This window comes from Podarcis gaigeae, assembly GCF_964106915.1.
Source record: "Podarcis gaigeae genome assembly, chromosome: 2".
Lineage (NCBI taxonomy): Eukaryota > Metazoa > Chordata > Lepidosauria > Squamata > Lacertidae > Podarcis > Podarcis gaigeae.
In genome coordinates this window covers 32,261,850-32,289,319 of record NC_139679.1, presented here as the reverse complement: position 1 = coordinate 32,289,319, position 27,470 = coordinate 32,261,850, and the positions used below count along the sequence as shown (strand labels likewise).

Genomic DNA, 27,470 nt, shown 5'->3' with positions numbered 1-27,470 from the left:
GGGGGAGGCACCAATATAGCTCCTTGACAAGGGCACAAGGGACTCTAGGTATGCCTCTGAGCCTAGCCCTGCTATAAAGAGTTGAATAAATCTTGTCCTCCATACTATAGAACTTCAGGTTCTTAATATATGACACTTGCTATGTGCACATAGAATTCATTTGTGACTTCTTTGCTACAGAACTGGCATCATGAATACCGATCATACTGTGGCTGGGGCGTTGCATTGTATGATTTCTATGTCATGAATCTAACTCGGCAGTTGGACACCCCACAGTTCCAGGAATTAATTTCACATGTTGATCCGTTTGGTGAGCAATTCCTACTATCTCAGATTTCTCTGGTGAATCAGATGGTAGCAGAAGAAAGGATTGGATAAGTGGGAAAGGGCAGCCCCAGGGAATTTTGGTGGCACTATAATGCATGTGGGACGCGGGTGGCGCTGTGGGTTAAACCACAGAGCCTAGGGCTTGCCGATCAGAAGGTCGCCAGTTCGAATCCCCACGATGGGGTGAGCTCCCGTTGCTCGGTCCCTGCTCCTGCCAACCTAGCAGTTTGAAAGCACGTCAAAGTGCAAGTAGATAAATAGGTACCGCTCCAGTGGTAAGGTAAACGGCGTTTCCGTGCGCTGCTCTGGTTCGCCAGAAGTGGCTTAGTCATGCTGGCCACATGACCTGGAAGCTGTACACCGGCTCCCTCGGCCAATAAAGCGAGATGAGCGCCGCAACCCCAGAGTCAGTCACGACTGGACCTAATGGTCAGGGGTCCCTTTACCTTTACCCTATAATGCATGTAAGATACGCTGAAGAGCATGGCATCCATTTACAGTAATTAAAGGGCCATTTGGTGCTCCTGTGGAGTGAGGATTAGGGGGTTGTTGAATAGTGATTGTTGTTTCTTGTAAAAATATGTGAAAACGTTGAAATATTTGCAGAGGGAAAACACTGAAAATATGCTGGCGTGCAGTGGGATAAGAAATGGGTCAACCAGATCAAGTCCTCTCCCCTTTTCCACTTTCCTTTTGGAAACCTTCCCTCAATCCTGTAAACTAGGACCTTCCTCATCTGAGGCATAGCAGCAAGCTGTGAAATCCTGGCTGAAGACTATGAGTTTGTGACATAGGAGCCAACTCCTAGGGGCCATGGGCCCCCACAATAAAATAATATGGGCTTAGTTTGCCACAATAAGGCTTTTAAACATGTTTTCCAGTTCTATTTTTGTTCCCACCTGTCCAAAGAATGTTTACAGCTCTTTAGGGATTTGTGATCTTCATTTCTCTTGTTTTCCAATCTTACCAGCCTTTGATGATGTAAATAAGCAGCAGCAACTTGAGAACTGCATGTGTTGCCCATTAAAATAACATTACATTTTCCATCCTCAGAATATAAAGAACGATACCAAAATAGGACCCTGCTCATGATCTTATCAACAGGAGATGACTTCTTCCTGCCTGATAACTCGTACTATTTCTTTGATGAGCTACCAGGAAAGAAATATATCCGGTGAGTTCATGCTGCAAAAGATTACCAGACTGTCCTTTTCGAGGCAATAAGATCATTCCTCTGGTTACAGGCAATGACCAGATGGCTTGAGCCCCAGATGAGAGACAATAGTGAGAAAGCACAGCAGATCCTCAGCTGTTGTGTGAACCCACTTGTGTAAAATGAACAATAGTACCAGTGAAGAAAGCTGCAGATCTTTGCTGCACAATTCACATAGGCTTTGAATGATGATGCAATGATTTTTTTCTTTGTATATTTATATGTGTGCATTCTTTCCCAGGAGGAAAAACTCTGAAAAGTCAAATTTCTGTGATTAGAAGAAACATGTCATTGCTTTACCTTAGACTATTGCAAGGAAGGTATTTTTGTAAAAACCTCTCTGTTGCACTGCAGATTCATCCCGAACACTAATCATGCTATAACATTATTACCATGGAATAGAGCATCTATCCTTGAATCGTGTAGAGCCTTTTATCTCAGCACCATGCAGAATTTGACCATGCCTCAAATTTCTTGGAACAGGTCTGAGGTGAGGAATACATGTCTTCTTTTACGTACCAATTGACAAGAATAATTCAGTCGTGAAGTTTGTTCTGTAATTTAGACCAAGCCATGAATGCATGTTGTCCCTAAGAGATGGAAATTAAGTGTGGTCCTTAATAAGGATACTCGGTCGAGCTCAAGATTCCTAAGAAGCTATCAGAATTTTAAAGTTCATTTGGCTGCAATCTTGGTTATAAACATCAAGGATGGGTGAACAGGAAGTCCTTAATATTGTAGAATAGGATTACAACTGTTGGGTGACAAAATGTAACTTTGAATTTTGAAATAAAATAAAATACTAACGATAAAGAAATACTGAAAGCAGGAAAGTTGTTATGATTATATGCAAACAGGCCTTGCTTAATATTGTCTTTTACCAGTAAATGATGAGAACAATCTTCTTATAGAATCATAGAGTTGGAAGAGACCACAAGGGCCATTGAGTCCAAACCCCCTGCCGAATCATTTCTCACCAGGCTGTTCTCATGAATGGAAATCACACTAGCCCATCTGCTTTTAAGCCCCACAGGTGCAGGACATCTGAATATTTGCTTTTCAATAAGCAGTTTTCAAAGAGATTTTCTTTGGCGATCACTCGTAGCTGAGTAAGATTGTCTTCCATAAACACGGTTTTAACAATGAGTCCGTAAGTGACTGTGGAGGCCAATTCTGGATCCACACGTCCTTTCACAGTGGGGACATTGGTTTCCAGGTGGGAGTTGATCATGGTGTGGATGTGCCAAGCGTGCTTTCCTCTTAGCACGTTTCTCCCTTGTGTCCTGAGTTTGAGTGTCTTCAAAGCCCATGACACTTTTGGTAAAGTCTGTTCTCCAACTGGAGTGCTCGCAGGCCAGTGTTTCTACTACATTTTTTAAAGATTTGCCTCGAGACAGTCTTTAAACCTGTTTTGTTGACCACCAGCATTACACTTTCCATTTTTAAATTCAGAATAGAGTAGTTGCTTTGGAAGATGATCATCAGACAACAATAACTGTATGTGGCATAATAACTGTATGCTTTTCAATAAGCAGTTTTGAAAGAGATTTTCATTGTGGAAAGCATGTGATGGGAACAATAACTGGGATAGCTCAGCTGGTAGAGCATCTTCCTTCAAGAAGACTGAGGGGAGTGTAGATCTTCCAGCATTTATCTTTACAACAGCTCGGTGAGATAAATTTGGATGATGGGCAAAGAGAAAACTGTGGGAGGATCTTGCTTTGTGTATTTCTTGTATGTGGGCATTGTTGCCGTTGAGAAGAGGTAAACACAACTGTGCAGTGGAATGGATTTCAATGGGTGTTGTGATGCTTTGCGCCGGGCAGCTAAATCATTTCTCACCAGGCTGTTCTCATGAATGGAAATCACACTAGCCCATCTGCTTTTAAGCCCCACAGGTGCAGGACATCTGAATATTTGCTTTTCAATAAGCAGTTTTCAAAGAGATTTTCATTGTGGAAATCGTGCGACGGGAACGTGTTGGCTTAACATCCATTAACACATTTTTTAAAAAATTGCTTCCCCTTCCTGGCTGCATTTATTTATTATTATTATTTTAATGAGAAATCTGAGCACAGATCTCCCCACAAGAAAGAGGGAGAGGAAGCGAGGAGGGAGAGACAGAATGGCTCGAGATCACTAGGCGGTCCCTGTGCCCAATTTTAGAGAAGGCAGTCCTACTTTTGGTTTGCTGGTGTCCTCTATCTGAAGAGCTTGGTTCATGTGATGGAGATCTGCTTGCTCCTTTTGAGAGGCAGAGATGGTGTGTAATTAAGTGGCCAACCTAAATCTCATTCCTTAAACAGGGCAGGAATTTGGAAGTGTATCTTCCTGATTTAAAGCTAGCAATCTGGCCACGATGTGATACTGGCTCTCAATTTGTAATAAGTACTACATTCCAAACATTCTCCAGATATTGAACCATAATACAGACAAAAAGAAGGAGATGCTGATCACTCTAGTTTTTAAAAGTGTATCCACTCTTTAAAATATTAAATTTAGTCATAGTGAATTAACACAGACATAGTGGTTCAGTGCCAGGTGAGAGGCCAGGTGAGAATGGTACTGATAAGTATTGGTGCATTTGTGTGATGTTTGTGATTAATTTTTTCTCAGTTTGCAAGGAATAAACACTTCACATGCAGCTGCACTTACTCCTGGCCCTGATGAGTATACATGCATAATACCCACATTTGTCTCATTCCAACATTGCATTTTTAGTCGTATGCTTGAAGAAATATTCACCGTACACCTAAAAATGTAGGGTGAATATGCCCGTAGCCTGAAAACACAAGCAAAACTTCAAGGCTTTCCATTTCCTTTATGTATGTGGCAACTATTTGGGTTGACCTCACATATGGTATTGCATGATACAGCCAGTTAAAGCAATGATTGCTGTTGAATTAAATATGCTGTGGAAACAAATTTGTTTTCTGCACCTCCTGTTTGGGAGGATAATAGGAATGGGTAATACCTGGAGGAAGACTTGACAATTCTGTGCTATTCTCTCTTTTTCTAGGCAAATGGCAAAGGCATCATCTCTCTCTCCACAGATCAGGAGCCTTTAAAAACTAGATGTTTCTTTGCTGACACATGGCTCACCAACAAGTAGGCTTCTTTCAGAAATGTCTTATATAATTCATTAACATATGGAATAATATACAAAGTCAACGTTGCATACAAAAAAAGTTCCTGAGGTGGTGTCTTTCTTAAAGCTTACCAAATTTTCCTGAAAGCAAGCAAGCAAGCCAGCCAACCACTGGCTTCTATGAGTCAGCAGAGAGCTGCTCCACAAACTTCTAGGTCTCATCTGTGCTGCACATTAAAAACAGCATCATACCAATTTAAACAGTATAGTGGTACCTTGGGTTACGAACTTAATTCGTTCCGCAGGTCCGTTCTTAACCTGAAACTGTTCTTAACCTGAGGTACCACTTTAGCTAATGGGGCCTCCGGATGCTGTCGCGCCATCGCCACACGATTTCTGTTCTCATCCTGAGGCAAAGTTCTTAACCCGAGGGACTACTTCCTGGTTAGCGGAGTTTGTAACCCGAAGTGTTTGTAACCCAAGGTACCACTGTAATGGCTCCACACACAGCCCAGGCAAGGAATCCTGGGGACTGTAGTTTGTTTAATGTCCTAGGAGTTGTTAGGAGATCCATATTCCCTTCACAGAGTTACAATTCCCAGAATTTCCCGGAAAAGAGACTGGTGGTTAAAACACTTTGAAAAGTCTAGCTCTGTGAGGGCAGTGGGGATCTCTTAACAAATTATGGCCCCCAGGGTTATTGCAGGAGAGAGCATTGGTGTTTAAAGTGGTATGGTACTGCTTTATATTTAAAGTGCAGGCAGAGCCCTGTACTCCCCTCCCCCCCCCCCCCAGAAATCCTACTAACAAAGATTCAAAAGGAATCACTGAGTCGGTTATTATGGATACTCTGGAACCTTTTGGATCAGGTTGACTGTATTAGAGAACCATCCTGATGGGTGGGTAACCTTGTATAATAAACAGTATCTTTAATTTCCATAAATAACATGATTACTTGTGCCGCAAACAGTGAACTAAAAAAATTAATATATTGTTGATAGTACTTTTCTCCATAAAACAATTTATTCTGTGCTCATGCCACATCTCTTCTTTCCCTTCTCATTCTCAGACGAGACTTCAGGCAACTTAGGCTTTCCTTGATTATTGTGAATCCTGCACTTTGGATTGATTGCAATGTTGTTAAAGTGGTAAGAGGATTAGAATTTCCTTAGTTTCTTCACAAAGCTGAGGATGTCAAGGGACCTAAAGACACAGACAAACACGAAAGCCGTTCATGGGAAATAAATGTCTTCCTTTAAAGTTGGACTTCTGTTGCAGATATTGAATATTTGCAGATTTGCAAATCAGCACATTCATTTAGGCTTTCTGTGTGGTGTGTGTCACAGAAACCTGTTGGCTGCGAAGGGTGATGAAAACAGGCACCAGAAAGGCTACAGCTGGTACTTCATTTTGGATGAGCAGAACCTAATGTTCACCAGTAAGCATGTGGACAGAAGGACCATTCTGGAGAGTCCCTGAGCTCCTTTAGGAGGAAGGGTGGGACATTAATTGAATGAATCTGTAAGAAATCAATCAAACCAATAAATAAAGTGGGATTCCTTCAATGTCTGAGTTACCCAAAACACTCCCCTGCACCTAGCAGAAGAACATTGTCTTTATGTTGCAGTTGTAAAATCACCCATGCTAGGGAGTAGGGCTCCCTAATGTGGTGGGAAGTATGTCTCTACATGCATAGTAAGGGTGAGGAACCTCTTTCTGACTGAAAGCCACGTTCTCTTCTGCACAACTTTGTGGAGGCCAGGGTCAGAGGCAAAAGTCAACAGAGCAATCAATGTGAATTCTACCATTGTGCAGTAGCCTAGTTTCTTCACACTCACACATCTTTCTCTATCCTCCATCGAAGCAAGCAAGAAGCATTCTCAGAATTCAAGGACACATTCCAGTCAGGGGAAAACATTCCAAGTGGGGAGGAAAGCACAGCTGGTGAGGGGTGTGGTTTGGGGTGTGTGTGTCCTGGATATAATCCCAAGGGCCAGCTAGAGAGAGCTGATTTATCTAAGGCAGGAGTGAGAACCTATTCTACTCTATGTAACAAAGCAGGTTGGATGTCATAGCCATTGGAAATATGTAGAGTGGTTTAAGGTCACCTGGAAAGAAGAGGTATGTCATCTGTGGTCATCCTCCACCACTGTTCCCTCTTCCCTATCCTTGGAAGACACAAACCAGGAACCTCAGCTCACTCTTCTTCAAATTCACACTAATGAACATTCTATAATTTCTTAATATTACATGTTCGCTTCTCAGCACCTTCTTCTGTCTTATCTCTTTGCAGGGAACAGGTGTTTATAAAGCAGAATTGTCAAAGCCATTACTTGGATGGAAGGGTTTCTTCATTGAGGTAAATATAATCTCTAGTCGAGTATTTGACTCATTCTTGCACAGCTTTTTCCTTAGCTTAATAGCAGTGTAGGGGGAGGCAATTTCCATTGGAATTGTGGAAGAGGGAGGGGAGGTATAAAACGTTCCTTTCTCTGCAACCACCTCCTGCTGCTGCTGCTCAGCTGACTGGGGAACAAGTGAGAATGGTGAAAAGTGAAATGGCGTGCAGAAACAAATAATCTTTATCTGGACTCCCTTGCTCTCTTTCTGCTGCTCTGCTGATAAGTGGGAGGGTTTTTTGTGCGCCATATAAGATTAGACAGCCGATAGAACAGTTGGGAATTACACACAGATTACACACTGAACAAGAGAGAGCAAACATGCATGTTTTTTTTGAGAGTATACATACAGATGGGAGAATATGCATATTGGCCAGAGAATGTACAACATTAAAGTATGACATGCACATTCCCCAAAGCCTGTTGGGAAGCATAATGGCTAACAATGTACAGAATTCAGATGCTATAGGCAGGTTTCCCAAGCTTTATTAGAGAATATGCATATTGACCGAGAAATGTTCACAATTTCTTCTCCATAGAAACATGGGCTGCACATTTTCCATGAGGGCTGCTGAATGTGCACAATGTTGCGTTTTATGTACATTAACTGTTGAACTTACATTCCCTTTAATATACATTTATTAACTGAAACTAAGTGCTCCAAGACTGTTGTGCAACTGTATAAATAGGCACGAAGTATTCTGCGATTAGGCACTGCTTCTAAAATCTGCAGTAAGATGCATCCATCACTTCTTTGATATCTCTGTGCTATAAACTCCTAATCCTGCTCCATTCAGCTCTCTGCAAAGGAACATACAGTGGTACCTTGGGTTAAGTACTTAATTCATTCTGGCGGTCCGTTCTTGACCTGAAACTGTTCTTAACCTGAAGTACCACTTTAGCTAATGTGGCCTCCTGCTGCTGCTGCGCCGCGATTTCTGCACGATTTCTGTTCTCATCCTAAAGCAAAGTTCTTAACCCGACGTACTATTTCTGGGTTAGCGGAGTCTGTAACCTGAAGCGTATGTAACCCAATTATATACAGTATGTAATTCTGTATTGAGCAGAACTGCCATTTCTTTTCCAGGTAACTTTCAAAGGACCTGAGAACGATAAGCATGTTTTCACCTCAGAGGTTCAAATCATCCCAGACACTTTTCCATGTGCAGACTGCAAGGGAGAAGGATGCTATGGGACGCTGGTGTGAAACCCTGCAGAGAAAATGTGGCTCCTGTTGCTGAGGGAAGACATAAGAGGCATGAGGGAAGACATAAGAGGCATTGGAAAACCATGAAGAGAAGCGAGTGGACAGAGAAGGAACCTCATGCAGAGAAAGCAGACAGGTCCCACTTAAACTAAAATGCAGTAGGTGCAGGGGTGTCACTCAGGATCAGGAGACCTAACCAAGAAGCAGATGCTGTGGCAATGGGGAATGGAGAATGTGTAGGGTGGATGTGTGAAGAATATCAGACATGAGAGGAAGGGGCTCGTTCTATAGAATGATGAACAAGTAAATATGACACAGGAAAGTGTGCCTTTTTGATTCCCATTGCCCTGGATCATAATAAAGAATATAGCTATGCTTTACAGGTCTTCATTGAAACTCTGTACTAGTTTTTGACCATTTTATGCAGACAGTACAATTCCTTATCTTACTTTTAAGACCGTTTAACCTCATAATGGGATTAAATATTCTCTAATCTAATTACCACTGTCATGTAAAGTATTTGAGTTCAAATTCTGCACAAGGCACAGGCCAACAGCTTAACTTCTTTGGCTAGCTATTATCACCTCCCTTTAGAATCCATTCTGGGATATAGTACTAAAAACATGAATATGCCTTAATATCACCTGCAGGGGTTTCCATTGTCCTATTCCCATCTTGCTGTTTCCCCTCCATTATCAAATATAGCTTGTTTCTGGCATTTGTGCATTTGGTGACATTTTCTTGTGTTTTGAAGGCGTATGTGTATTGCAAGGAGGAAATTCAATATGATATGAGATTCCCAAATGAGTGAAAATCACATTGAGTCTCAGGGAAACAGTAAAACTCTGGCAAAAGCAGAACACTTCAGATTTTTTGTGCATGACTAATTGCTAGCCCAAACAATCAGGCATACCAAAAGTTTGCCACCCAGGTATACCATCACATAACATACAGTCTCCCACTGATTTTTGGAGGAGTGAATGGTACCACATCTGTACTTCACACCCTTCCTCTCCCAGCCCTCTTTTCCCTTCCTCAGCTGCTTAACTCTTCCCTCCCCTCCAATCCCAATGTTGATTCACCTCAAGCTTTTCCCCAAGCTTACTTTCTGCTGGGATGCTGGTGGGGGTGGGTGTTCATCAGCTGAGCGGGTATGTTGTGGCCCATGTGAGATTTGCAGATTGCACATTTCTGCACTAGAAACAGAGCTTGTTTCTTGGAAGCTATGCATACTGACTGGAGAATGTGCATATTAGCTTGAGAGTTTACTATATGCAGTTGAACTGTACCTGCCAAAAGACATAGGCTCCTCGGGGCTGAGCTCCCTTTGGCTCCCCAATAAAATATTTGAGGAGCTGAGTTCCCCCCAAAGTGTATGCATATCCCTTCTTTAATGCTGTTCCCTTCTTTATATGCAGACAGGGAAGACATATGAAAAGAAATTAGTTTGTCCCCACCATGTCTAGTTGTGCACACCTAAACAAGGAGATATGACTCAGGCTCTGTCATTGTGATATCTCCCACCACAGAAGGTTTTTTCTCCATTGGAATGGTTTAAAAAAGCATGTATAATGGGGAACACTTCTCACAAATACGTAAAGCATACAGAAGTTTCTCCACTAAGAATCTAAATGGCTCAGAGCAATCCTCATCATCATCCCCAGCCCATCTGACTGCCAGAAGATCCTTGGAGGAAGACCTCACTGAATGATGGGGGTGGAGACGCTCCTTCAGGTATACTGGGCTGAGGCTGTTTAGGGCTTTGAAGGTCAGCACCAACACTTTGAATTGTGCTCAGAAATGTACTGGGAGCCAGTGAAGATCATTTAGGACCAGTGTTATATGGTCCCAGTGGCTACTCCCAGTCACCAGTCTAGCTGCCACCTTCTGGATTAGTTGTAGTTTCCGAGTCATCTTCAAAGGTAGCTGCACGTAGAGCGCATTGCTATAGTCCCAAGTGGGAAACAACCAGAGCATGCAACGCTCTGGCAAGACAGCTGTGGGTAAGTAGGGTCTCAGCCAGTGTACCAGGTGGAGGTGGTAGACAGCTGCCTTGGACACAGAATTGACCTGTGCCTCCATGGACAGCTGTGAGTTCAAAATGACTCCTAGGTTGCACACCTGGTCCTTCAGGGGCACAGTTACCCCATTCAGGACCAGGGAGTCCCCTACACCCATCCACCCCCTGCCCTCTCCCCAAACTGTACTTCTGTCTTGTCAGGATTCAACCTCAATCTGTTAGCTGCCATTCATTCTGCAACCACCTCCAGACACTCACAGAAGACTTTCACCGCCTTCACTGGTTCTGATTTAAAAGAGAGGTAGAGCTGAGTATCATCCGCATGCTGGTGAACATCCAGTCTTAACCCCCCTGATGATCTCTCTTAGGGGCTTCCACTGGGATGATCTCTCCCAGCTGCTTCCAATATAGAAGTTGGAAAGCATGAGGGAAAGGTGGAGCTATGAGACACCCCACAAGTGAGAGCCCAGGGGTCTGAACACTCAGCACCCAACACCACTCTTTGGACATGGCCCAGGAGGAAGGAGCAGAACCACTGCATAAAATTGGCCCCAGCTCCCAACTCCTCTAGATGGTCCAGAAGGATGGTCAATTGAATCAAAAGCCACTGAGATATCCAGCAGAACCAGGAAACAGCATTCACCTTTGTCCCTAGCCTGCCAGAGATCATTGACCAGTACGACCAAGGCAGTTTCAGTCCCATGATGGGGCCTGAATCTCAATTGGAAGGGATCCAAATGATCCACATTTTCCAGGTGTGCCTGGAGTTGTTCAGTGACCACCTGCTCAGCCAGCTTCCCCAAGAATGGAAGATTTGAGACCAGGCAATATTTGGCCATAGTGGCCAGGTCCAAATATGTTTTTTCAAAGAAACAGTTTGATGACTGCTTCTTTAAGCAGGTCTGAGAAGACTCCCTCACAGATGGAAGCATTCACTACACTCGCTTTTGTGAGCCAGAATAGGCAACGCTCAAGTAGACAGGTGATTGGTTTCATTTGTCCAAGCAGCCTGTCCATATCCTCAGAGGTAACAGACTGGAATTGATCCCATGCAACTTGACTAGACTGGGCTCTAGCCCTCTCTTGCCCTGGCCCTGCTCCCATGGTAGAGTCTACCTCTTTCCGTATCTGAGTGCATGGGCCAAATTTATTCAGGGACAGCCCCATGGAGGCCATGCTTTCCAGGAAGTCCCAAGCAGCCCCTTATAAGGTTGTGTCAGCATGGATGTTAAAATCCCCTAGGACAACCAAGCTAGGTGTCTCCAGGAGAACATCCACCCATGACCTGAAGCAGCTCAGGCAGGGAATCCTTGGTGCAGCGGGAAGGTTGGTCCTGCGGCTGCACCAAGGATGCAGGAATCCTGTACTGCCCCTATTGCCCAATTTCCAGAACGTGCACTCAGAAAACTGCCTCTCCCCAATAGGATGCCTGGTGCAAGCTAATGACCTCCTAACAATCACTGCAACAGCCTCCCCGCCCACATGACCTGGGTTGCTGTGTGTAAGAGAAACCTGACAGACAAGCTATGGCAAGAACATGCTGATCTGCCATGTCCAACCAAGTCTCTGTTACACATTAGCAATGCAGCACAACAAAAGCAATTGAGGTAATTGTTACAAGTTTGTTGGGAAGTGTTAACACTCTCACAAGTACTTCAAATGCAGCCCGTGTCTCAAAAACATTTCAATACTTGTTTTTTGTTCCAACAGGCCTTTGGACCAACAGACCTTTGGCAGGGTTTCTGAGAGTACTTTCTTTTCTACTGCGCTTTTGAATTGCTTTAAGATTTTTAATGATGCTCTTAATAAGGTTAATTATTAAAACTAGTTTTTAATAATGTTGGAAGAGTTGGAAGGGATCCCGAGGGTCTTCAATCCCCTACAATACAGGAATCTTTCGCCCAACATGGGGCTCAAACCCTTAACCCTGAGATTAAGAGTCTTCTGCTCTGCCAACTGAGCTAGGTTGCAGCTTCAGCTCCCGTCAGTTCCAGCAGGGCCAAGAGTGAAGGATGATGCGAGATGTAGTCCAGTGACATCTAGAGGCCCACAGTCTCCCCACCAACGCATTGCATGCTCATTGCACACTTCCTTCAGGCAAGCAAGAAGTTATCACAGTGCAAGGACACATTCTGGACAGGCAAAATGACTCACGGAGGGTACACAGCAGGGCCTTTGTGAGGTGAGGCCTGGAGAAGATGCAGAGGTTACAAAGAATCCTGAGGGGTTTGTCCACATTTGACCCCTAGGCTTGAGGGTCCAGAGCAGTTTCACAGATCAATGAAAAACAACCAAAAGTAGATGACATACAGTGGTACTTTGGGTTAAGTACTTAATTTGTTCCGGAGGTCCGTACTTAACCTAAAACTGTTCTTAACCTGAAGCACCAACTTTACCTAATGGGGCCTCCTGCTGCCGCCGCGCCAAGCTCCCAGGTCTGCCACTTGGGACCTCCAGTCTGAAAGACTTCCTGTAGGACAGGGCTGAACTGGGAGGAGTCACTCTTGACCCAACAATTTGGAAAGCTGCTGCTAGTCAAAATGGAGAGAATGAGCTGAGATAGACCAGTGCCACAACTCAGAATAAGCCAGCTGCGTCTGTTGGTTTGCAGTCTGGAAATTATGGCAGGCCAGTGTCCTGGGCCTTCATCCTGGAGCTCTCTCTGCCTCACCCAGGAATGCCTTCCTTTTTTTTTACATGAACTTACACCTACAGCTTGGCAGCCACTTTGAACTACCAGATTTTGCCCATGGTGCTGTTTACATTCTAGTTCTTCACCCCTTCCTGGCCAAGGTAGAAGCTCTTCCTGGCATCACTGCAAATCTCTTCCTCAAGTAATTACATATTCATTTCCAAATAACAGCAATAACAACATTCACTGGCATCTCTGTCAGCTTGAGGCAACGCCTAGGTATAGAAAGAATCTGGCAAGGCAAACATTTCATATGAAACATCTTAATTGGCGCAATCTTTTTTCGGGACCAGAATGAGGACAGAAAGCTCACACTGGGGAAGAACCTGAAGCTCCTTGTCTTCTGGGGAACTGCAGGGCAGATTGGAAATGCTTGTAAAAGTTTGAGTTGGGTACATCCAATTATGAAAAATCCTAATATGATATTGTAATATTAGGGTCCCCGGCTCCTAAAAAAGATGTTAGTGGAACTGAGAATATTTTGTGTCAGCTGGGGCAAAAGAGGCAGTGGGCTCTGTAGGAAAGTATGTTGTAGAGTAGAAAGAGATGGTTGCAGATTGCGCACTCCTGAACAAGAGATAGATATTCCACACAGAGTTTTCTATATCATAGAAACTAGTTCTCAGTTAAGAACTAGCCTCAAGGGAGAACTCTACTCCATTTTTACTTTTTGTAGCTGTTTTTGTAGATGTGCACAATCCTTTCTTCATGGATCACTCACTTTTGCATTCTCCACAAAGCTTTTTATACTCAGTTTACATTCCCCTTAACATATATGTTTGAAATGGCAGAATCAAAAGGAAAGAGGTCTTAAAGCTGTGGTAAACAACTGTTAAGAAGTACCCTTAAGATAGCACTCCATACTCGTTTTTGAAACTTTTTGTAGCTGTTTTTGTATTTTATTTACATTTTTTATATTTTATTTACATTTGTTTTCTATATCTTACTGTATAAAATCATGAAAAAATTAATAAAAATCTTAATTTGGTTTAATTTAAAGGATGCTATCTTTGCGCTTCCTTGCCTTCCCTTCCTCCCTTTGATAAAAAGGGAGAGATTGGTGGGATGGGGGCTTTTGGGAGAGAGCTGTCTGTGTAGCAATAGAGGGAAATGGAGGAGGGAGATTTAACAGTGGCTGCCTTATATACTGAAATGGGAGACTGGGTAGTTGTTGTGAGGTGAGAATGATGGGGAATGTGATTCTTGGTAACTGAATTCAATGGGGCTTACTCCCAGGAAAGTAGAAGTGTAGTTGAACTGAGTGCATAGAATTGCAGTATTGCACTTGGCCCTCTGAGAGGGGAAGCAGATGTGACTTGACACTAGGAAATTGCTTAAACTCCTCTTTAATTAGTTGAAAATAGATTAAATTGTTAACCACATTCAAGTTTAATTAAAATTTTTACTAAATCATCTATTTTCTTAAATTTTAAATTTGCCCCTAAAACTGCATAAGAACATTGATATATTATCCAGAAATCTTTAATGGTTTAGTTGAAGCATGCTATCATTGAGTTAATTTTCATACGCATCACATTTAGAAAAAATATTTTTTGTTCAATATTTTCCCAGTTTATTTGTATTCACTATGAATCACTACTGTACTTTGGATTGTCCTGAACACCACCATTAACTAGATCTGTTGTAGCTGTTAAAGAAGTGAATTCTATGGCAAGGATTGTTATGAAAGGGATCAAAACTGAAATTGATCATAGTCCCGTACAAATCTAGACACTTTTGGTCCCTCACCACACCTCAAAAAGACATATATAGATTGTGGATGGTGTGAAGATGGCTTTACAAAGGAATTAGTCAAATCCCTGAGTAATCCTTGACTGTCCAGGACTGCTAGTCATGCTGGCTGTGTACAGGCTATGAGGCAACATGTGTCTGGTCTACTGGAAAACCATGGGAAAGGGAGATAGCACTCTTGTTCTTTACCACAACTACAGAGAGTAGGAAGCACATGCCAAATAAAGTTTTAAAACTTTTCCTCTTCCATCCAAAAAGCCAACTTTGAATTGTAAAATGGGAGCTGCCATGCTACAATGCCGAAATGCTCCCCCCCAAAAAAATGTGCTTAGGTGGCGGGCAAACCCATGGTGCAAGTGGAACAGAGCACCCACCGGCTTCAACCTGAATTGATGAGTTGAAGGGTGCTTTGCGGCAAGAGACCAGTGAAGAGTACAGTAACTAGCACACTTCCTCCTCTGCATGATTTGAATCAGTCTGCTTAAATGCTACCTCACCCATCTTAACCAGGACCCTCCCTGATAAGGGATCATTATAAATAAGGAGGAAACATCTGACAATGTTTATGGAGAGAACTGCTCTAGAGGAAAGCAGGGTTTTTCCACCCGCTGGTAGCAACTGTGATCTGAAGCAGGACAACTCCTGTCACTTGGACACAGTCACACACCTCTTTCAAGGCCAAGGTTGACTATGTATGCTGCTCTCCTTCTCTTGGCAGCCTGCCTGCCCTCTGGATGGATGGTGGAGCAGAAGGCCCTGGATATCTATGTGAAGCAGTATGACCCTCACTATAGATACACCCTGATGAAGAAGGAAGATAAGTGGGGTGCCACTGTTTATACGCTCAACATGACCTCCCTGAAGTGGCTGAATGGTGAGAGTAAAATCAATCTCCTCACTGCTCTTTTCCTTTGAGGGGGTGCAGGGGTGGGAGGGAGGAAGGCTAGGCCATTGAGGAGGCTGCTGGGTGGGTGTGATTCCCTCTGTGGGAAGCGAAGAAACATGAGGGGCAGTAAGTACTAGTCCTGTGGTCTGCCGTGGGTAGTTATGAAAGGGATCCAAACCACTGCTTCTTCCTACCTTAGGGGGAAACTGAACCAGTTATGGAGCAAAAAAAGCAAGGCCATGGGTCCCAACAGAAAATGCATAAACAGTATTGTGTGTTTCATCCTCCTTTTTACTCTCAAGAACTGAAAAGTTACCATAAATAGTTGGGGGAGACGCTGTTTCTTCATGTGCACTTGAGACAAAGGTGAGGAATGTTTATGACAGGGGAAGGGATGTAATTTTTGTGATGGCTACGTGAACATGCCTCTTTGCAGCTGTCTGTAGACAGAGCGATCCTTACATTAGTTTGCATAGATGAAAAAGGCTGGATCCCTAGAAACAGCGGGGGAAGTAACACACTCAGTGTTACCCCAAGGGGCCATTTATGGGAGGATTCTTCCTCCACTCAACAACATGGTGGACGCAGCCTTATCTTTCTCCCAATGTAAAACTTGAATGGGTGTGAAGGAGAGCCTGAATACCCAGAACAACTAGCAGAGGTGGTGATGGGGCGGAATGCCATTTACCCACCAAGGAATCTAGGGGGTATCAAGGTCCTTGCTGTGAAGGTGACACCCCACCCCAACTGTTTCCCCATCAACAGGGCTGGGCGATATCAGGGTTTCAACAACACAATATATCACCAATATATCACAATGTCTGAAATAAGGCTGGAACGATGTGGAGGCAAACAGGGTAATGTCCTGGCAACTGCTACTAGGGGTCCAAAACTGATAAATGATGATATTATCAATCACCACACAGTCATTTTCATCAGCAGGGAAGCCAAAATGCACCCAAAGAGAAGTTTTGGTTTGGGGCATGGCTACCAAATGGTGGTGTTCAGGACAATCCAAAGTACAGTAGTGATTCATAGTGAATACAAATAAACTGGGAAAATATTGAACAAAAAATATTTTTCTAAATGTGATGCGTATGAAAATTAACTCAATGATAGCATGCTTCAACTAAACCATTAAAGATTTCTGGATAATATATCAATGTTCTTATGCAGTTTTAGGGGCAAATTTAAAATTTAAGAAAATAGATGATTTAGTAAAAATTTTAATTAAACTTGAATGTGGTTAACAATTTAATCTATTTTCAACTAATTAAAGAGGAGTTTAAGCAATTTCCTAGTGTCAAGTCACATTTGCTTCCCCTCTCAGAGGGCCAAGTGCAATACTGCAATTCTATGCACTCAGTTCAACTACACTTCTACTTTCCTGGGAGTAAGCCCCATTGAATTCAGTTACCAAGAATCACATTCCCCATCATTCTCACCTCACAACAACTACCCAGTCTCCCATTTCAGTATATAAGGCAGCCACTGTTAAATCTCCCTCCTCCATTTCCCTCTATTGCTACACAGACAGCTCTCTCCCAAAAGCCCCCATCCCACCAATCTCTCCCTTTTTATCAAAGGGAGGAAGGGAAGGCAAGGAAGCGCAAAGATAGCATCCTTTAAATTAAACCAAAAAAACCCCTTTTTTATATGAGAGAAGCTATTTAAGGTGAACCAACAACGCCTTACTTTACACGGGGGAAAGGGCTCTTGCTCAACAAGAAGCCCAGAGCCAGCCTCAGATGGGCAGTAAAGGCACACTGGGAAGGGAAGACAAACGTGTCACATACATGCCGAAGGGGAAAGAGAGTAAAGAGGCTTAAACAAGAAATCTTTAATAAAAATGTATTCAAAACAAAACAAAAAACAGGGAAAGGTTTTTTGTTTGTGGTTCTTTGAAGAAAAGAACCCCAGGTTTTTTTCATGGGAGCAAGGAGTGGGGAAATGGGTTCCCAGCAAGAAGCCTGGAGCCAGCTCAGACCAGCATTTCCGTACACCACACCTACCAGCCTGGCAGGATGGCTACTAACCTACTTAAGCAAGAAGCACCTTGTGGCATCTGATAAGTTTCTGCTGGCTTGCTGTTTTCGTCACCTGCACTTGCGATTCACCGCACTGGCAGGAAGCAACAGAGCTCAGCCCGGGCTCGCTGCAGAATCAAAAGAAGTACATGGTGAAGTGATTTTTGTTGGCTGCTCCACCTGCTCTTGTGAGTCGCTTGCTGCCGCTGAAGAAGGCAGCAGAAGCACTAAGAAGGCTGTTGTTGTTTAGTCATTTAGTCGTGTCCGACTCTTTGTGACCCCACGGACCAGAGCACGCCAGGCACTCCTGTCTTCCACTGCCTCCTGCAATTTGGTCAAACTCATGTTAGTAGCTTCGAGAACACTGTCCAACCATCTTGTCCTCTGTCATCCCCATAGCATGCACACACAACACATATCATGATTCATGATATGTTGCCAGGTAACATATTATGAAAACATTAACATGATGTGGACTTCAAAACCAGTTTGGAACGATATATTGAAATACTTCCCAGGCCTAATGCGGATACAGGCTCTTCTTTGAACCTAACTCAGCCAGTGGGACCACCATTTGTTTGCATTAACTTTCTACTCAGGACAGGTGTGGAGGGGTGCACCCCCCCTTTTAAAGTGATCCTGCAGGGACAACTCACTTCCCAGATGACTTACGACCATGGATGGGTGGGAAATTAGATTCCGTTCGCACTTGGAGATCAACCTACCTAATTTGCAATTCCCAAAGCCATATGAAAACTGAATTGTAGCCATCCTTTGAAATTCACATTTCTCCAGAGTTTGCAATGCCATTATACAGCCAAGTAATATGAACAAAAATGAACATATTGTAGTCAAGATCACACACAAGAATGCATTTCATTAGGAGACATTGTTTTGCAAAAATGTGTAGATTAGGCAGAATTGCATAGAAAAATTTCCATGTTAGGTCAAATGTACATTAAAATGCACGGGGATATATATGTTAGGATATAGTTCTGTTCCACCTTAAAAGGAACAGGCATGACTGTTGTGTGTCACATGCCTGTTTACTTCCAGCACAGGCTTGCTGGGAACTTCCGTTTGTATATTGTTTTTGCTATAAGGCTGTTTGCTGGACACGAAGGGAAGCAGACATGTTTTTCCTTTGTTCCTGAACTATGCTGAATAAACGCCTGTAAATAATGCTTACACATATCTCTGTCCGCCACTTCCATTTTGAGAAGATTTATTCAGTCTGGTGATAGAGCGTGCCAAGTCTCTAAAGGTATCTGAGGCTCGTGTCACTGTTTGATGCTGTTCCAAGGGAGACTGGTGATTGTTCGGCTGCCGGCTGGTGGCTGGAGCCAGCTGGGGGCCTGCTTGATGCCCCCGTCTCCCCGGCAGTATCCCAACAAAACACACACACACACACACAACTGCTGTGGAAATGTGAACAGCTGAACTGGACATTTTAAAAAATGAGAGCCAGGGATACCAAAACTGTCAGATTCCCCCATCCCTGCTTAAAAGACTCTCCCACCTTTTTTGCTCATCATAGTGGCAAGTAGGATGGAATGATGCTATAACCAAGAGAAATGCCAATTTTTAATGCAGACAGGGTGCCCTGTGAGTGGTGAATGAATTTGTAAAAAAATACCCGTACTACAATTCTTCACAAAGAAAATGGTTTTTGTGCGTGTGTGGCTTTCAACTTGGAGGGTGAGAGGTGGTGATTAGGAATGGATATGTCCATTTCACTTCTTTCAGCTTCTCTTTCCTCCAATCTTAAATTAAGTTTTCCACATTTCTGCAGCTATCTGTTATATTTTTTAAAAGAAATTCCTCATGAAAATTGTTCAGTACTGTATTGTAGTGCCAATTTCTCCCAAGCAATTTCACTCAATATAAAAATTTTTGTATGTTATTTTCATTGATGCAATAATTGCTATGCACTCATTCCCCAAATAAATGCATTTTCTGCAAGCATTGGTTGATTGGATAATTGTACTGCAAGATTCGGATGCGTGCAAATTTCAAAGGATGGCTGTGTTTTGGTTCTCATAATGTTTCAGAAAGAATGAATTTCAAAGTTTTGCCTTTAAATGACACCAGAATCGAATTTCTGCCCCCACCCCCTGGTGCTGACAGAAGTTAACAGCACCTGGAATGGGAAGATGTTGGCTTAATTCAGGGTTGGGGAACCTGTGGCCCAGCAGATGTTGCTGAATTCTCGTCAACCCTGACCGCTGAATGGTTTGGACTTCTGGGAGCTGGAGTTCAACAGCATCTGGAGAGCTACAAGTTCTCCATCACTGCCCTAAGTGATTTGATCTGTGTCAAGGAGAGTCCAGTGCCCTTCCTTTCACTTCCTTGTGACAACTCTTTCTTACACTCTCTTTCTACTTTGTTAATTTTCTACTACTAGATACAGTAAATATTCATTATACTTCCTGAGTGGAAAATGCATTTCAAAGGGAAAGTGGAGGCCTCATTCCCAGATGAATAGATTCTGTGTATCTCTTTTCAGAGTCTGAATTGACTAACCCAATTTGGTGGCATGAGCTGATCATTGCTGTGTCAAAGGAACAAAAACTGAAGGATTCATGTTTGCTGATGATTGGGAAAGGCAGAAATGATGCATCTAATACTTCCACAGATTTGAGTGTTGATGAGCTCGTCAATCTAGCAAAATCCACTGGGTCGTAAGTAATTGGCTGGATCTCTGAGCAATGAATATGGCACCAGCTCTGCTCTGTTAAGACTGTTAAGGGAATTAGCAGCCCTGCAAGAATGGAGAACAGTGAGGTAGACATACTTGATGGAGGGAGGTCGTGTAAAAAATACTTTTCCTGGTGGAGAATGAGGGTTAGAATTAGGGCTGCACATCATTTTTGGACAACGCTTGAGCTGAGGTGGAATGCCTCAGAATGATTTGGGGCTTATCTGAAGCAAAGCAGGATTTGTATGGGCATGGGCACCTCCTGAGGTGCTTTGCAGTGTCCTGCGAATCCAGATGTAAAACAACAAGTGTCTAGTAATAATAATAATAATAATAATAATAATAATAATAATAATAATAATTTATTATTTATACCTCGCCCATCTGGCTGAGTTTCCCCAGCCACTCTGGGCGGCTCCCAATCAGTGTTAAAAACAGTACAGCATTACATATTAAAAACTTCCCTGAACAGGGCTGCCTTAAGATGTCTTCTGAATGTCAGGTAATTCTTTATCTCTTTGACATCTGATGGGAGGGCGTTCCACAGGGCGGGCGCCACTACCGAGAAGGCCCTCTGTCTGGTTCCCTGTAGCCTCACTTCTCGCAATGAGGGAACCGCCAGAAGGCCCTCGGCGCTGGATCTCAGTGTCCGGGCTGAACGATGGGGGTGGAGACGCTCCTTCAGGTATACAGGACCGAGGCTGTTTAGGGCTTTAAAGGTCAGCACCAACACTTTGAATCGTGCTCGGAAACGTACTGGGAGCCAGTGCAGATCTCTCAGAACCGGTGTTATGTGGTCCCGGCAGCCACTCCCAGTCACCAGTCTAGCTGCCGCATTCTGGATTAATTGCAGTTTCCGGGTCACCTTCAAAGGTAGCCCCACGTAGAGTGCGTTGCAGTAGTCCAAGCGTGAGATAACTAGAGCATGCACCACTCTGGCGAGACAGTCCACGGGGAAGTAGGGTCTTAGCCTGCGTACCAGGTGGAGCTGGTAGACAGCTGCCCTGGACCATAGGCGCCGACTCCATGGGGCCTGAGGGGGCCCGAGCCCCCTCAAAAATTCGTTTGGGGGGGCTCTGCCCCCCCAATAATTTGAGAAAATTATTACCGTATTTTTCCGGCATTCTGCCTCAGGGTCTTACTGCCCACCCTGCTCTGTTTCCTTGCTGTGTTTGCTCAAACGGAACAAAGAGCAGGGAAAGCCCCTCCCCTCCAGGCAGAGGGAAAGCAGAGTGTGTCTCTGTGCTCCGTGCAGGAGGGAGAGAGAGAGAGCGAGAGAGAGCGCGCGAGCTGGCTGACTTGGGTGGGTAGGTGAGCGAAAACTTTTGCCTTCCTTTCCTCCCTCCTCCTGTTATACCCCTCTCCTGCATTCTTAGCCAGCTGCTTCTCTGCACACCCCTCTCCTGCTCCTTGTCCCTTCTGTGTTTTTCCTTCCCTCCCCACTTAAAATGTGGTTAAAAAGCATGGATCCACATGGATCCTCAGGATCTTTGCATTGGGTCAGCCCAAATTCACCATCAGATCACATAGCATGCCCATGGCTACAGCCTGCCCCCCAAAAATCACGCACCCACTGTTGCCTGGGGCTGCAATGGTGCAAAAATGTGGTTAAAAAGCATGGATCCACATGGATCCTCAGAATCTTTGCATTGGGTCAGCCCAAATTCACCATCAGAGCACATAGCATGTCCATGGCTACAGCCTGCCCCCCCAAAATCACGCACCCACTGTTCCCTGGGGCTGCAATGGTGCAAAATCGTGGTTACAAAACATGGATCCACATGGATCCTCAGGATCTTTGCATTGGGTCAGCCCAAATTCACCATCAGAGCACATAGCATGTCCATGGCTACAGCCTGCCCCCCAAAAATCACGCACCCACTGTTGCCTGGGGCTGCAATGGTGCAAAAACGTGGTTACAAAACATGGATCCACATGGATCCTCAGGATCTTTGCATTGGGTCAGCCCAAATTCACCATCAGAGCACATAGCATGTCCATGGCTACAGCCTGCCCCCCCAAAATCACGCACCCACTGTTGCCTGGGGCTGCAGTGGTGCAAAAACGTGGTTACAAAACATGGATCCACATGGATCCTCAGGATCTTTGCATTGGGTCAGCCCAAATTCACCATCAGAGCACATAGCATGTCCATGGCTACAGCCTGCCCCCCCAAAATCACGCACCCACTGTTGCCTGGGGCTGCAATGGTGCAAAAACGTGGTTACAAAACATGGATCCACATGGATCCTCAGGATCTTTGCATTGGGTCAACCCAAATTCACCATCAGAGCACATAGCATGTCCATGGCTACAGCCTGCCCCCCCAAAATCACGCACCCACTGTTGCCTGGGGCTGCAATGGTGCAAAAACGTGGTTACAAAACATGGATCCACATGGATCCTCAGGATTTTTGCATTGGGTCAGCCCAAATTCACCATCAGAGCACATAGCATGTCCATGGCTACAGCCTGCCCCCCAAAAATCACGCACCCACTGTTGCCTGGGGCTGCAATGGTGCAAAAACGTGGTTACAAAACATGGATCCACATGGATCCTCAGGATCTTTGCATTGGGTCAGCCCAAATTCACCATCAGAGCACATAGCATGTCCATGGCTACAGCCTGCCCCCCCAAAATCACGCACCCACTGTTGCCTGGGGCTGCAATGGTGCAAAAACGTGGTTACAAAACATGGATCCACATGGATCCTCAGGATTTTTGCATTGGGTCACCCCAAATTCACCATCAGATCACATGTCTGTGGCCACAGCATGAAGCACAAAAATGATACATCCACTGTTTCATTCAGAATGTTTTTTCCCCTTGTTTTCCTCCTCTAAAAACGATGTGCGTGTTATGGTCAGGTGCGTGTTATAGAGCGAAAAATACGGTAGTTATATTATGCTTTGTAAAATCACAAAATTATGTTGGTATTTTTTATTTTCCTTGTTTGATGATAGTTACCTTTTAAAATACATTCAGTAATGAGTTAAAACAAATAATTATTACGGTAGTAAAAGAGGCGGCGCGAGTAGTTTTGCTCGGTGCGTGCGACTGGCCCAGCCCCTCTTTCCTTTTCCTCTCTTCTGCTCTCCCGCCGGGCGCCTGAGGGAGAGTTACTTAGCGGTTCTGAGGAGCCGCTGTTGTTTCGGCAGGGGAAAAACCACCGCCCGCGAACCGCCGAGCTCCCTCTCTCTTTCCAGCCTCTCTCTCTCTCTCTCTCTCTCTCTCGCGCGCGCTATGGCCAAGGAGGAGGAGAAGCCCTTCAGCCAGTCTATGGCCGAGTGGCGGAGGTTCATCTACAACCCCAACAGCGGCGAGTTCCTGGGGTGAACGGCCAAGAGCTGGGGTGAGGAGGGCGAGCGAGTGCGGGCGGGGAAGGGAGGGGAGGGGACGGCCGGCACGAGGGGCGGTGGGAGGCGAGGCGTGGCGGGCACTTGCCTTGCCCACCACGCATCTCTCTCCTTCTCGGTCTCTCTCCCTCCCTCAGCTGGCGAGGGGGCCACGAGGCGGGCGGCAGCAGCAGCAACGGGCCGGGAGCGGATCTTAGAAAACTTCCCGGGGCAGGACCCCAGTATGGGCCCCCCCAATATTTTTTATAAGTCGGCGCCCCTGCCCTGGACACAGAGTTAACCTGCGCCTCCATGGACAGCTGTGAGTCCAAAATGACTCCCAGGCTGCGCACCTGGTCCTTCAGAGGCACAGTTACCCCATTCAGGACCAGGGAATCCTCCACACGAAATGTCTAAGTCAAGAATGAGGAATCTATTTTGGCTTGGTGGGCCACATCTTTATTTCCCCCTACTCAACTTGGACAGATGGGCAGAGGCCAACTTGGACAGATGGGCAGAGTCAATCATCCCGAGATCATAGTGACATCAGGTGGCTGATAGCTGTGTGGTCTCACCCATGAGTGGGGGCGGGAGGATCTGCTTTGCCAGAGTGTTCCCTGGAAAAGTAGCACCCAACAGTACTGAATCCTATCCTGACCATTTGATGCTCAGAGTGTTCAGTCCTGCTGACTGTAGGGGTCTGCTTCAGCAGCGCTTTCCCCATAAACTGGCAAAGCAGTACCCATCAGGAATTCACCTTGCCCTGCCCATCAGCTGATGTCACCCCCTGGCAGGCGAAGACTTATCCAAGAGCCAGATATTCTCCCCAAGCCATCGTCCAAGCTTACCATAAAAGGAATAACACCAGCATGGGGAGTGGGTGGAGGGGAAGTTCACATGCTTCAGAAAAGTTGCACATGTGGTAAAACTTTGCTTACTTATACAGTGGTGAAAGTTCCTAAATTATTGGTATAGGCCAGTGCTTTTTTTTAAAAAAAAATTAGGGGTTCTCTTATTTTCCTGCTCATATTGAAATATTGCCCCTCAGGAAAGCATAGCAAAGGCTCTAGAAAAAATGGAAAACTTTGGATGGGTATCAGGTTTTGCTTTGAATAAAGAAAAAACGAAACTAATGGTAAAAAATATGGGAGATCAAGAGAAAAAGGAACTGGTAGAAAAATTTGGATTACAAATTGTAAAAAAAGTGAAATATTTAGGCATACAAATAACAATGAAAAATATAAATTTGTTTGAAGATAATTATAAAAAAATTTGGGAAGAAACAAAAAGAGAAATGGAAACTTGGACAAGACTGAAATTAACACTCTGGGGTAGAATTTCGGCTATTAAAATGAATATCTTACCAAAACTTCTGTTCCTTTTTCAAATGATTCCCATAATAGGTAAAGATGATTGTTTTAAGAAATGGAAAATGGACTTAACAAAATTTATATGGCAAGGCAAAAAGCCACGGATTAAATATAAATTATTAACTGACATAAAAGAGCGGGGAGGTTTTGGACTCCCAGACCTGAGACTATATTACGATGCAGCATGCTTTACTTGGATCAAGGATTGGATCAAATTGGATAACAGCGACATTTTGGATTTGGAGGGATGGAACAACAGATATGGTTGGCATGCCTATCTAATTTATAAGAAAGTGGCAGTCCATAAAGAATTTCTAAGCCATGTAATTAGAAATGCATTATACAAGGTCTGGGTGAGACATAGAAGGTTGTTAGAACCAAAAACTCCATGGTGGGTCTCACCGCTAGAAGTAATATCAGTTAAAAAGAAAAATACTACAGGAAGAATGGCAACTTACCAGCAGCTCCTAAAGGAAGAACAGGGCCAATTAAAACTAAGACCATATGACGAGGTGACCCAATACTGTACCACATGGCTTCAATATCACCAAATTGCACAAATATTTAACCAGGATAAAGTAATAGGATTTGAAAAAGAAGAATCAAAATTACAAAAAGTATTATTACAAAACTCAAAAAAATATATATCCAGAATGTATAATTTATTATTGGAATGGGAATTAAAGGATGAAGAAATAAAAGAAGTTATGATCAAATGGGCATGTGATATAGGATATGTAATCCGGCTGGATCAATGGGAGAAATTATGGAAATATGACATCAAATTCACGGCATGTTATACAATAAGAGAAATTTTTATGAAAATGGTGTACCAATGGTACTTAACTCCAGTAAAATTGGCAAAAATTTACAAATTAAAATCGAATACCTGTTGGAGATGTAAAAAAGAAATAGGAACAATGTTCCACATGTGGTGGGAATGCCGACCCATTAAACAATTCTGGAATGAAATCTATGAAGAACTCAAAAGGATGTTTAAAATATCTTTTAGTAAAAAACCGGAGGCATTCCTTTTAGGTTTAATTACAAATGATATCCCCGAAAATCAAAGGAAAATATTCCTTTATGCAACAACAGCTGCCAGGATGCTTATAGCTAAAAACTGGAAAAGCAGAAAAATTCCATCAGTGAAAGATTGGCAAATTAAATTTTGTGAATACATAAATCTGGCAAGACTTACAGCTTACATAAGGGGACAATCGGACCAGAAACTATTAAAAGAATGGGGTTGTGCTAAAGAGTATATGAAAAAACATTGTTCTGGAGTCAGTATATTGGTATGTAATGAATGATGCTTTACAGGGTTAAAGAACAAGAAAAATGATGTAAAAAAGCATAAAGATGGAAGTAATCTAATTAGACACAACAATACAGTAAGAGTAAATATCTTTGGAGGTCTTAGAACAAAGGAAGGAAGTCAATTTATGTTTATGTATGTTATGATATGGTTTTGCTTTGTAGATGTGTGTTTTTTCGTTTTTGTTTATTCAATGTTTGTAATTTTTGTTACGAATTTGCATTGAAAATAAAAGCTATAAAAATACAATAAAAAAAAAGAAATATTGCCCCTCAATGAGGCCAAAATGTTTAGGGGTATGAATCCCCCTACGCCCCCCCCAGAAAAAAGTACTGGGTATAGGAACTCAAGAGTGGCTGATGAGAGCTGTGTTGTTTGAGCTTGAGCAACCAGCTCAAACCTCTTCACATGCTGAGTTTCTGAGGTAGCCTTGAATACCTAGTTCTTCCCAAGGTGAAGTGAGCATAGCTAAGCCTGGCAGGTCGATTGCTCTATGGTATTAACCCCTTCATGCATTAATTAGACTTAAATATGTTCGTTATCCCACATGTACTAGAGGTGTTGTATATTCGCAACCTGTGAGTGTTATTGGAGGAGCAATTACTGTACTGAGTTCTCACTAATAAAGCAGTCAGAAACAAAAATGGTTTGAAAGCCAGGTTCTCTATGCACCAGAGTGACATATTAGTTCATCTTCAGCCTCCCCAATAAGTAACAGGAAAGGTAATATTGCTTGAATTCTCTGTCTCTTTCTTGATTTTAGTAAATCTTATGATTGTTCCAAAGCTGCCCAGAACTATTGACTCTGGTCTCTTTGGCCTCATTGCCTGTTGATCATAAATGACATTTACTCCTGTTGACCAATATTTTGTTTTGTCTCTGAAGCTGTGCAGCTCTTTTGGGGCAGATTCCAAACCAGCCAATCACCTACAAGGTAAGTGCTCTAGGATCTTTACTATGCTGAGAACTTCCCACAATCATTTTCAAACTTGTGTTGGAGTCAGGAGTCGGTTGGATGGGTGGAACTGGGGAAACAGGTGTGGCTGTCACATTTTCTCACTGGAAACTTCCATTACAGATTCTCTTCTCCCAATTTCACTCTAATGAGGGAAGTGTTTACTTTCTCAGAGCAAAATC

The 27,470-nt window shown here is 43.6% G+C and overlaps 2 protein-coding genes across 3 annotated transcripts in view; both read left to right on the top strand.

The window, feature by feature from the left end:
* The window catches only part of LOC310839179 (autocrine proliferation repressor protein A-like), a 223,622-nt gene that overhangs the window by 6,947 nt on the left and 189,205 nt on the right, over positions 1 to 27,470 (top strand). The window contains exons 7-13 of one of the 2 annotated variants that reach the window (XM_083727638.1): positions 181 to 310; positions 1,381 to 1,501; positions 1,895 to 2,030; positions 4,560 to 4,648; positions 5,698 to 5,776; positions 6,922 to 6,987; positions 8,115 to 8,952. In XM_083727638.1, coding sequence (XP_083583764.1) covers positions 181 to 310; positions 1,381 to 1,501; positions 1,895 to 2,030; positions 4,560 to 4,648; positions 5,698 to 5,776; positions 6,922 to 6,987; positions 8,115 to 8,234 — 741 coding nt within the window. In that variant the 3' untranslated portion in view covers positions 8,235 to 8,952. Of the gene's footprint in view, positions 1 to 180; positions 311 to 1,380; positions 1,502 to 1,894; positions 2,031 to 4,559; positions 4,649 to 5,697; positions 5,777 to 6,921; positions 7,056 to 8,114; positions 8,953 to 27,470 lie in introns of those variants that run through there. The other variant, XM_083727639.1, reaches the window with a different exon arrangement.
* On the top strand, positions 15,256 to 27,297 carry LOC310839476 (autocrine proliferation repressor protein A-like; the record flags this gene model as incomplete). The annotated part of the gene is made up of 3 exons (XM_083728108.1): positions 15,256 to 15,572; positions 20,118 to 20,292; positions 27,219 to 27,297. Exons 1-3 carry the CDS (start codon positions 15,389 to 15,391, stop codon positions 27,295 to 27,297), a joined length of 438 nt encoding a protein of 145 aa, XP_083584234.1. The 5' UTR covers positions 15,256 to 15,388.